The sequence below is a fragment of the Peromyscus maniculatus genome, chromosome 22, assembly GCF_049852395.1.
Source record: "Peromyscus maniculatus bairdii isolate BWxNUB_F1_BW_parent chromosome 22, HU_Pman_BW_mat_3.1, whole genome shotgun sequence".
NCBI lineage: Eukaryota > Metazoa > Chordata > Mammalia > Rodentia > Cricetidae > Peromyscus > Peromyscus maniculatus.
Window position 1 is genome coordinate 2,712,229 of NC_134873.1, and position 10,149 is coordinate 2,722,377.

Below are 10,149 nucleotides of genomic sequence, written 5' to 3' on the forward strand. Positions count from 1 at the left end.
ATGGGTGGGTGGATGGGTGGGTGGGTGGATGGGTCAGTGGACAGACAAGTCTGTGTACTAATGGATGGACAAGTAGGTGGATGGGTGGGTGGATGAATGGGTAGATGGATGGATGGGTGGATAGATGGATGGATGTGTGGTTGGATGGGTGGATGGGTGGATGGATGAATGGATGGGTGGATGAATGTGGGGATGGGTGGGTGGGTAGATGGGTGAATGGACAGATGGGTGGGGGGTTGGGTGGGTGGATGAGTTAGTGGATGAGTGGGTGAATGGATGCATGGATGGATGGGTGGATGGATGCTTGAATGGATGCGTGGATGAATGGATCATTGGGTGGGTGGGTAGATGGGTGGATTGATTGATGGGTGGGTGTATGGATGGATGGAAGAATGGATGTGTGGATGATTGGATAAACGGGTGGGTGGGTAGATGGGTCAGTGGCGGAAGGGTGGGTGGGTGGTTGGGTGGGTGGATGGGTGGGAGAATGGATGGGTGGATGGAGGAGTGGATGGAGGAGTAGATGGATGGATGGATGGATGGCTGTGTTGATAGGTGAATGGATGGGTGTGTGGGTGGGTGGATGGATAGATGGAAGGTGGATGGTTGGATGTGGGGATTGATGCATGATTGTATGAATGGGTGGGCAGATGGATGAATGGATGGAAGGGTGGATGAGTAAATGGATCAGTGGATGGATTCATACATAGAGGGATTGTTGCAGGGATGGATGCATGGATAGATAGATGTGTAGGTTGGTGGGTAGATGAGAGGGTGGTTGAGAGGATTAATTGATGGATGGATCTGTGGATGAATAGATGGATTAGTGAATGGATGGGTGGATGGATAGATGGGTGGATGGGTGGATGCATAGAAAAATGGGTGGGTGGATAAATGGATGGATTAATAAATAGATAAATTGATGCATAGATGGATGGATGGAATGGTGGGTGGATGGATAAGTGGATGGAAGGGTGGGTAGGTGAATGTATGTATGTATGGATAGATGGATTGGTGTATGGAATGGTGGATGGATGTATAGGTGGGTAGATGGATGAATGAGTGGATGAACGAATGGGTAGGTGGATGGATAGTGGGGGGATGGGTGGGTGGGAAACTGTGTGGATGCACAGATGGATGGATGGATTGATGGATGTGTGGATGGATGACTGAATGGATGGGTGGGTGAAAGAATGGATGGGTGGATGGATGGATGCATGCATACCATGTGTGAATGGATTGGTGGACAGATGGATGAATGGGTGGGTAAGTGGATGGGTGCTGAGTGGATGGATGCATGGATAGGTGATTTGATGGATGTGTGGATGGATGGATGGATGTGTGGATGGATGGTTAGATGGATAAATGGATGTTGGGTAGATGGATGGATGGGTGGGTGGGTGGGTGGATGAGTGTTTGGTTGGTTAGATGGATGGGTTTGTGAATGGATAGGTGGGTAGGTGGATTGGTGGGGAGTGGATGAATGGATAGATGGGTGATTGGATGAGTGGATGGATGGGTAGATGGATGAGTGTTTTGTTGTGTGGATGGATAGATGGATGAAAGGATAAATGAATGAATGGATGGGTGAAAGGGGAATGGATAGGTGGATACGTAGATAGATAGATGGAATGATCGATAGGTGGGAGGGTGGATAGATGAATGGATGGATGGATGAATGTGTGGGTAGATGTTTGGCTGGCTGGCTGGATGTGTAGATGGATGAGTGGATTGTTGGTTGGGTGGATGGGTGAATAGATGAATGGATGGAAGGATGGGTGGTTGATGGATGGGTGGGTGGATGGATGGGTGGGTGGGTGGGTGGGTGGATGGATACATGTGTGGATGGATGGGTGAATAGATGGATAGATGAATGAGTAGAATGATGGATGGATGGGTAAATGGATGAGTGGATGAATGTATGGATCGGTGAGGGGATGGATGATGGGTGAGTGGGTGGATGCTTTCAGATAGATGGTTCGATGGATGGATAGATGAATGGATGGATGAGTGGATGAATAGATGGATATGTGGATGGATGGTATATGGATGGGTGTATGGATGGGTGTATGAATGGATGTGTGGGTAGATGGATGATGAGTGGATAAATGGATGGGTGGGTGTATGAATGAATGGGTGTGTGGTTGAATGAATGGATGGATAGATGGACTGACAAATGGGTAAATGGATGGGTGAATTGATAGGTGGGTATATGAATATATGGATCAATAGATGAATGAATGCATTTGTGGGTGGATGGATGTGTCAGTGGGTGGATAGACAGATAGATGGATGTGTAGATGAATGAATGGATGAGTGGATAAGTGGATGGATGGATATGTGGACAAATGGTTGGATGGATGGATGAATGAATGAATGAGTGGATGGATGGATAGGTCTGTGGATTGATGGATAGATGAATAGATGTATGGGTGGATGGGTGGATGGATGGGTGGGTAGGTGGGTGGGTGGGTGGATAAATAGGTGGATGGATGGATGAGTTGATTAATGGATGGGTAAGTGTATGAATGAATGAGTGTGTGGTTGAGTGACTGGATGGATGGATGGATGGATGGATGGATGGATGGATGAATGGGTGGTGGATGGATGGATGGATGGGTGGATGGATGAATGGATGGGTCTGTGGATTGATGGATGGGTGGATGAATAGATGGTTGGATGGGTGCGAGATGGATGAGTGGATTGTGTAGCTAGAGTTTTCCTGCCTTGCCCAATCAGGACAAATCTTTGTCACCCGCCAGTCCCATAGCCTGTCAGACCCAACCAAGTAAACACAGAGGCTTATATTGCTTACAAACTGTATGGCCATGGCAGGCTTCTTGTTAACTGTTCTTATAGCTTAAATTAATCCATTTCCACAAATCTATACCCTGCCACGCGGCTCGTGGCTTACCAGCATCTTTTCATGCTGCTTGTCAGGGTGGCGGCTGGCAGTGACTCCTTCTGCCTTCCTGTTCTTTTTTTCTCCTGTTAGTCCCACCTATACTTCCTGCCTAACCATGGGCCAATCAGTGTTTTATTTATTGACCAATCAGAGCAACTTGACATACAGACCATCCCACAGCACAGCCAAGTGCAGACCATCTCAGACACCTGCACTCAGGCCCGTGGTCCTAATCATCCTCTATGCGGACCTGCTGGGTAAAGTCACGAGGAACCCGAGAACGGGCTCCCACAGGACATACAGAACATCCCACAGCAGGATTGATAGATGGGGGTAGATCGAAGTATATATGAGTAGATGGGTGGGTGGATGGATGGATGGGTGGGTGGATGGGTGAATGGATGGAATGGATGGATGGATGGATGGATGGATGGATGGATGGATGGATGGATGGATGGATGGGTGGATGGGTGGGTGGATAGATGAGTGAGAGGATGGATGGTTGGATGCATGCATTAATGGAAGGATGAGTGGATGGATGGATGGATGGATGGATGGATGGATGGATGGATGGATAGGGGAAGGATGGGTATGTGAATGGATGGGTGGGTGGATTGGTGGATGGATACATGTAGGGATAGATGTGTGGATGGATAAATGGATGGATGGATGGATGGATGGACAGATGGATGAGGGGATGGGTGGATTGTGAATGGGTGGATCTTTGCAAATAGATGGTTAGATGGGTGGGTGGGTGAATGAGTGGATTGGTGGATAGATGGATGAATAAATGGATGGGTGGATGGATGAATGGACATGTGGATGAATGGGTGGATGGATAGGTGGATGGGTTGGTACATGAATGGATGGATGGATGTATATGTGGGTAGATGGATGGATGAGTGGGTGAACAGATGAGTGGGTGTATGAATGAATGGGTGTGTGGTTGAGTGGATGAATGGATAAATGAGTGGGTGGATGGATGGGTGGGTACTTGAATGGATGCATCATTGCGTTTGTGGGTGGATGGATGGGTTGGTGGGTGAATAGATTGATGGATGGATTTGTAGATGGATGAGTGGATGGTTGTTTGGGTGGATGAGTGGTTAAATGGGTGGATGGATGAATGGATTGTTGGGTGGACCCATGGATATATGGATGGATAGGTAGGTGGATGCATGGACACATGGATGAATGAATGGATGGATGGGTCTGTGGATTGATGGATGGATGGACATGTGGATGGATGGGTGGGTGGTTGAATAAATGGGTGGATGGATGGGTGGATGGTGGGTGGTTGTATGAATGGATGGATGGATGAATGTGTGGGTGAGTGGATAAATGGGTGGGTGAGTAGATGGGTGGATGGGTGGATGCGAGGATGGGTGGGTGGGTGAGTAGATGGGTGGATATTTACATGGCTGAGTCAGTGGATGGATGGATGGATGGATGGATGGATGGATGGATGGATGGATGGGTGGGTGGATGGGTGGTTGGATGAATAGATGGGTGGATGGACAGTGGATGGATGGATAGATGGATGGATGTGTAGGTGGATGGATGGGGGTTTGTTTGTGAGTGCTGAGGAAAGGTATCTAGTTTGGCAGCACATGGGAAGCAGAGTTGACTTGTTTTCTTTCTTTGAGGAATGACTGAACAGTCTCTGGTCTGGCATAGAAACTCATAAATGATCTGATGGCTCTCAGTGACCTGGGGTGCAGTTTCGGGAAGTGATATCAGAAGTCTATCATTGTCTGCTTGTCCACCATTGTATGTGTCCGTGTTTGTGTGCATGCGTGCATGTATGTATGCATGTGAGTCCATGTGTCTGTGTGTGTCTGTATGTGCACGTATGTGTGAGTGTCTTGACACAGGTTCTCTCCGTGTTCTCAGGCTAGCCTCACGCTCACAGAGCGCCTTCTGCTCCCGCCTCCTCAGTGCTGAGGCGTGACCCTGTGCTGTGCTTGGTTCCTACTCTTGAGTGACAGTGCTTGTTCTGGAAAAGTGACTGTGGGTCTTTGATCCGTGTGTCTGTGAAGTTTCAGATGTGTAGATGAAGGAACCCTTTCAACTCCAAGTTCTGAGCCTGCCTCAGTTCCCCCTTCTGTGCCCTCCGTGCTCTGAGAATTCCGTTAGTGTCATGTCTGTCTGTCATCGACACTGTGAGTAATATCTACTGCTCAGGAAGGTGACAGCCAGATCCATATCAGTGACCCAGTTTCTGAGAAGCCACAGGAAGGGGTGGTGGTCCTTGCTTTTGTTGTGGTTGTGGAAGGGAGGGTGCGCCCTCCTTGAGCTACAGAGGGGCCACATCCATTCTGGGAATCAGCAGAGGACACAGGGGCCCATTCTACTGATGGGAAAACCAAGTCTGAGGAGGTGTGGCCAGAACCACAGCCTTCCGTCGGTACCTGTGCTGAAGGTTCACAGATAAGCGGTGTCATCCTTTGGCCCCCTAACTCAATATCCTTGTGTCTTACACATTCCTGATACTGATTAATTGAATGTTCAATTATGTGAGCATGTGGGGTCAGCTGGGATTGTGCGTGTGAATGCAGTACCCGAAAATGCCAGAAGGGGGCATCAGGTCCCCTGGAACTGGAGTCACAGATGGTGGTGAGCCACCACTGTGTCCCCTGCAGGGACAGCCGGTGTGCTAACCGCTGAGCCGCCCCTCCTTGCCCCCATGTACCTGATGTTCATAGAGAACATGCAGGCCTGCACCAACGAAGAACCTTCTGCAGTTTCTGTGTGTGCTTGTGAACATCAGTGTGCATGTGTGTGCGCGTACGTGTGTACGGAGGCCAGAGGTCGGGGTGGGGTTTCCCAACTCACTCCCACCTTATCTTGGTGGGACAGGGTCTCTCCCTGAGCCTGGTGCTCACCTATCTATTCAGTTCCAGCATCCTCCTCTCTCAGCCTCCTTTCTCATTGATGATTACAGGTGCATGCTGGGAATTCAAAATCACAGCCATTATTTGCCTAACAAGCAGTTTTAGCCACAGGACTGACTCCCCAGCCCTGTGGTTTCTATTTTTATTATATACATATATATATAATTATGGAGGAGGAAGAGAGGGGCTGGATCTCATTCTGTAGTTCAGGCTGGCCTTAACTCTCTCTGTCAGCCACCCTCACACTATGGCAATCCTCCTGCCTCAGCTTTGTGAGCATAGTGTGAGCACAGCAGGCCACACAGCTGGGCGGTCTGTCCTTTCATCCAATGGTGACAGGTCTTGCGACTCTGGTGCAGCCGAGTCTGGGGTGATGGTGAGCAGGGGCCTGGTCATGTGACCTCTCTCAAGGGCAAGGGCGGGGCGGGGGTCTCTTGGTTTCTCTTCAGCATCGTGGATGTTGGCGGCCAGAAGTCGGAGCGTAAGAAATGGATCCACTGCTTTGAGAACGTCATAGCCCTCATCTACCTGGCCTCCCTGAGCGAGTATGACCAGTGCTTGGAGGAGAACGATCAGGAGGTGAGGGGGCTGTCGTCACAGGCACGGCGCCTTTGGGGGGCGAGGACCCCTCCATCGGAGCAGGACGCCACACCCGCCCGGACAGGAGTGCCTTAACCCCATCTTTTGTGCTGGGCGTTTGTGGGACCTGATCCCCAAACCCACCTCAGGACACACAGGTCTCCCAACCTCTGCTGACCCCACTAGGAGCAGCTGTGGCCAAATGCCATCGCACCCCAAGTCACACAAGTGAAGGAACCTCTGCGGGTCACCGTAGACCCCGGTCCTGTTGCTGGATGGTCTCTGTGTGGCTCAGCATGGAAACCATCTCCTAGAAGAATGGTTCAATATCCCCCCTCTCCCTTCCCCCATCTCTCACTCTGTCTCTGTCTCTGTCTCTCTTACACACACACACACACACACACACACACACACACACACACACACGGACTTTGCTCACTCTTGGCTTGGCCTTCCTAAGGCTGAATTAATGGATCTCAGCTTCTAGAGCAGCCACACAGGATATACCAAGGTCCTGTGGCCACTGTGACCAAGCAGAGCGGCTCAGGTGGCTTAAAATGCAGACACCCAGTTTTTATTTAGTTCTGGGACCTGGGAGTGTGAGGTCAGGGTGTGGAAAGAGTCAGGCCCCTCTGAGACCCAGGTTCCTCTCAGCGTCTGGTGTGCTTGGCTCACAGGAGCTCAGCCTCCTGTGTGTTCCCATCTTCAGACAGTGTTCCCTATGTGAGGGCACCTGTCGTTGGATTAGATGGCTCTCTGGTGACTTGGGGCTTCGCCTTGGCCCATCACATGTGAGAAGTCCCATTCAGACGTTTTCATACTCTAGTGGTTCCATCGGAAGTCCATTCTGGAAGAATTTTGCTCAACTCAGGATGTTGGGCACACAGGGTGCTTAGGTCCAGCTCTTCACGGTCAGAGAGGGGGTCGGAGATACCCCAAGTCTTCATCACCCAGGAGGTGAAGGCATCCTTTGGGGCCACCACCTGCCTCTGTCCCCCACAGAACCGCATGAAGGAGAGCCTAGCGCTGTTCAGCACAATCCTGGAGCTGCCCTGGTTCAGGAGCACTTCAGTTATCCTCTTCCTCAACAAGACGGACATCCTGGAGGAGAAGATCCACACCTCCCACCTGGCCACATACTTCCCCAGCTTCCAGGGTGAGTCGTTCTAGAACATTCTGTACCCTCATCTCCCTGAAGCAGCTCCCCAGCGAGAACCTTGCCCAAGGCTCACCCCATATCCAGAGTCACCAGAAGTTTCAAAGAGAATAAGGACTTGGGTTCCCAGCTCAGCTGCTTTTGATACTTCATGAGCCTCAGTTTCTTCCTCTGTGGAATGGGAATTAAGGTGACCCTCTTAGCAGATGGATGAAAAGTTCTATAAAAATCTATTTCTAGCCTGGGCGGTGGTGGCTCACGCCTTTAATCCCAGCACTAGGGAGGCAGAGCCAGGCGGATCTCTGTGAGTTCGAGGCCAGCCTGGGCTACCAAGTGAGTCCCAGGAAAGGCCCAAAGCTACACAGAGAAACCCTGTCTCGAAAAAACAAACAAACAAACAAAAAAATCTGTTTCTAAGCCCGGTGTGGTGGCATGCTTTAATTCCAGCACTCAGAAGGCAGAGGCAGGCGGATCTCTGCGAGTTTGAGGCCAGCCTGGTCTACAGAGTGAGTTCCAGGACAGCCAGGGCTACACAGAGAAACCCTGTCTCAGAAAACAAGAACAACAACAAAAATCTATTTCTGTTTTCATGGGGGTGGGGACTATAGTGGGTAGCCATTCCTGCAGGGCCTTAAACACGGTGGTCAAGGGCTCCCCCCCCCCACTCCCCCAGCCCCTCACTGGGGATTCTAGGCGGGGCTCCACCCACGACCACACCCCAGTCCCTCACTGGGGGATTCTAGGCAGGGCTCCACCCACGACCACACCCCAGTCCCTCACTGGGGGATTCTGGGCGGGGCTCCAACCCCGACCACGCCCCAGTCCCTCACTGGGGATTCTAGGGGGGGGCTCCACCTTGACCACGCCCCCAGCCCCTCACTGGGGATTCTAGGGGGGGGCTCCACCTTGACCACGCCCCCAGCCCCTCACTGGGGATTCTAGGGGGGGGGGCTGTCCTGCTGACCCCCACCTCTGTCCTGTGCTGAAATTTTCATAGATTCATCAACTCTCAGTAACATCCAATATGTTATCTCATCTGTGTGATCTTTCTTTTTTTTCTTTTGTTTCCTGAGACAGGGTTTCTCTCTGCAGCCCAGGCTGTCCTGGATCTCACTCTGCAGCCCAGGCTGGCCTTGAACTCACAGAGATCCGCCTGCCTCTGTCTTCGGAGTGCTGGCATTAAAGGTGTGTAACACCACCGGGTCTTCATTAGACCGCATATTAATGCAGACACGTATGACACACGTAAACAATACTGGAACTCACCTTCCAGAGCAAGGCAGGTCCATCGCAGCTAGGTGGGAACCGCTGTTTTTTTCTCCCTCAGACCCTTCCTGGTAGGGAGGCGGGTATTTGGAGAGCTGAGAAGGTACAGAGCTACAAGGATCCGCTCTGTTGGGAGGAACCTTCCCAAGCATCCTTAAGCCTTGCTCAAGATCTCATGGTCAGGAATTTGGTCCTCCCTCCCTCCCTCCCTCCCTCCCTCCCTCCCTCCCTCCCTCGCTTCCTCCCTCCTTCTCTTCCTCTGTCTCTCTGTCTGTCTCTCTGTCTCTGTCTCTCTCTCCAGGACCTCACTGTGTAGCTCTGGCTGGCCTTCAACTCTGTAGACCAGGCTGGTCTGTAAGTCTGAGCCCTGCCTGCCTCTGCCTCCTGAGTGCAGAGACTAAAGGTGTGCGCCATCCTTCCCAGCCAATGGTTAGAGATTTGGGAAGAGCTGAGCTAGGTAAATTGATGTCCACTGCCGCATGGCTGGGACCAGAGAGACCCCAAGAAGGTGCCTGCCTTCTCCCAGGAGCCTTGTGCTGTGTGCACTGGGGAGCCAGCTTTCCCCATGTGCCCCACTCCCCTCACTGTGGCTGACTCTGGGTGGCCAGACGTTTGCCCAGGGGGAAGCCGTCGATCGTGATCAAGCCTCGGGGGAAGTCCGAGTCGCTGCCACCGAAGTTGATTGACCAACCCGGGTTCAACAAGAGGAGAGCTACCTAACCGCGGCGGGTCTCAGGAGGCAGGCTCTCCAGCTTCCTGCGCCCGCTGTGACAGAGGACTGTGCCAAGGGCACAGAAGTGAGTCTCCCGCCAGCTTAGGAGATGTGAGATCTGAAATCGGCAAGCACGGAACTCCCACTCCGAATCCGGCCATGATCTGCAATGCTGAGCAGATAAGTGTCTGCAGACACTTTGACCTCAACCCTCACCCAGCCGTGATTCGGGCTGCAGTCCAAGACACCAGGTCAAAGGTCACGCAAATGCAACTTGGGTGAACTCTGGTGCCAGGATTTGACCACTGGCTCTGTCATAGCTGAGAGCCCCAAGACCCCCTCCAGGCTGTCATATCCCTCAAGGCTGAGTGGGGACAGACTTGAAGTTCTGGGCGCTCTCTCCAGCCCCTCCAGCGCATCTTAGCTGGGAAGTCCTGAGAACCGGGCTGCCGCCCAGAGAGTCTGGGAAGAGAAATCGGGCGGTTTGGAAAGACTGTTTTCAACATAGGGCCAGTGTCTTAGTCACTGTTCTTTCGCTGTGAAGAGAAACCATGACCACGGCCACTCTTAAAAAGGAAGTACTCTATCAGTGGCTTGTGACGCTTTCAGAGTGTTAGTCCACCATCATCGTGGTGGG

At 51.7% G+C, this 10,149-nt stretch overlaps 1 protein-coding gene across 2 annotated transcripts in view; it reads left to right on the top strand.

The window, feature by feature from the left end:
• The window catches only part of Gna15 (G protein subunit alpha 15), a 28,645-nt gene that overhangs the window by 14,558 nt on the left and 3,938 nt on the right, over positions 1 to 10,149 (top strand). For both annotated transcript variants that reach the window (XM_006978119.4, XM_076559454.1), the window contains exons 5-6: positions 6,249 to 6,378; positions 7,381 to 7,534. In XM_006978119.4, the coding sequence (XP_006978181.1) occupies positions 6,249 to 6,378; positions 7,381 to 7,534 (284 nt within the window). The remainder of the gene's footprint in view (positions 1 to 6,248; positions 6,379 to 7,380; positions 7,535 to 10,149) is intronic.